This window comes from Frankliniella occidentalis, unplaced genomic scaffold (assembly GCF_000697945.3).
Source record: "Frankliniella occidentalis isolate FOCC.00 unplaced genomic scaffold, Focc_3.1 Scaffold1345, whole genome shotgun sequence".
Taxonomy (NCBI): domain Eukaryota; kingdom Metazoa; phylum Arthropoda; class Insecta; order Thysanoptera; family Thripidae; genus Frankliniella; species Frankliniella occidentalis.
In genome coordinates, this window is record NW_026268447.1 from 24408 (window position 1) to 25517 (window position 1110).

The 1110-nt window shown below is 54.3% G+C and overlaps 1 protein-coding gene across 1 annotated transcript in view; it reads left to right on the forward strand.

Moving 5' to 3' along the window:
* Positions 1 to 163: 163 nt before the first annotated feature.
* LOC127751842 (zinc finger protein 782-like) overlaps positions 164 to 1110 on the forward strand; it is a gene marked incomplete at its 3' end in the record, with an annotated part of 3217 nt that continues 2270 nt past the window's right edge. The window contains exon 1 of the mRNA XM_052275995.1: positions 164 to 1045. Within this exon, the coding sequence (XP_052131955.1) occupies positions 346 to 1045 (700 nt within the window). The remainder of the gene's footprint in view (positions 1046 to 1110) is intronic.

Genomic DNA, 1110 nt, shown 5'->3' on the forward strand with positions numbered 1-1110 from the left:
CGACCGCGTGCAGGTAAGAGGTGAGGAGGGGAGACAGCGCGGGAGCTCCTCTCCTCACCTCTCACCTGCACGCGGTCGGTGCCGACCGCCTGCCGGTCGAGCTCGGTCGGTCGACGAGGTGATTTTGCAGAGCTCTGCTTCGGACAGCAAGCGAAACAGCGAGCCTGCATTCTGCACGTGCATGCTTGTGGTGGATGACCAGGCCTTACCAACCAGCCTTCTTAATTGCTCAGACATAATTCTGTTGCAGGTGGAGAGTCCACAACGCTGGGGAGGCCGACCCTAACCGCCCACTCCCTGCAGCCCAGTCTGACCTGCGAGTCGGATGTGGAGGTCGAGGTGAAGATGGGCGCGCTGGAGGACGAACAGCTGGGGCTAGTGGTGACCAGGTGCTACTCGCTCCACCACGAAGAGGGCGGCGGGAGCTGTGATGGAGGACACGAGGACAGCGGGCAGAAGGCGGCCAAGGACGACGGAGCAGGGGACCAGGACGACGGGGAGCATCTAAAGGCTCCAGAGCGAAAGAAGCGTGTCCGGGGTGGCCAAAAGACACACGAGTGTGGGGAATGCAAGAAGCGTTTTAGCCAGAAATGTAACCTTGATGTTCACATCCGGACCCACACTGGCGAGAAACCATATAAATGCGACACATGTAGCAAAAGGTTCACACAAAAATATACCCTTGACTGCCACGTCAGGACCCACACCGGCGAGAAACCATATAAATGTGAGGTTTGCGAGAAGCGGTTTACCAATAAAAACTGCATTGACTACCACATGAGGACCCACACCGGCGAGAAACCATATAACTGTGAGGTTTGTGGGAAGCGGTTTACCCATAAAAGCGCCATTGAATACCACATTAGGACCCACACCGGCGAGAAACCCTATAAATGTAAGGTTTGTGAGAAGCGGTTTACCCAAAAAGGCGGCATTGATTACCACATGAGGACCCACACGGGCGAGAAACCTTATAAATGCGACACGTGTAACAAACGGTTTAGACAGAAAAGTGTACTTAATTCACACCTCAGGACCCACGCTGGCGAGAAATGACAGCATGCGTAAAGATAATTGGTACGGAGCGTTTCCAACACAGATTTCTTTTCT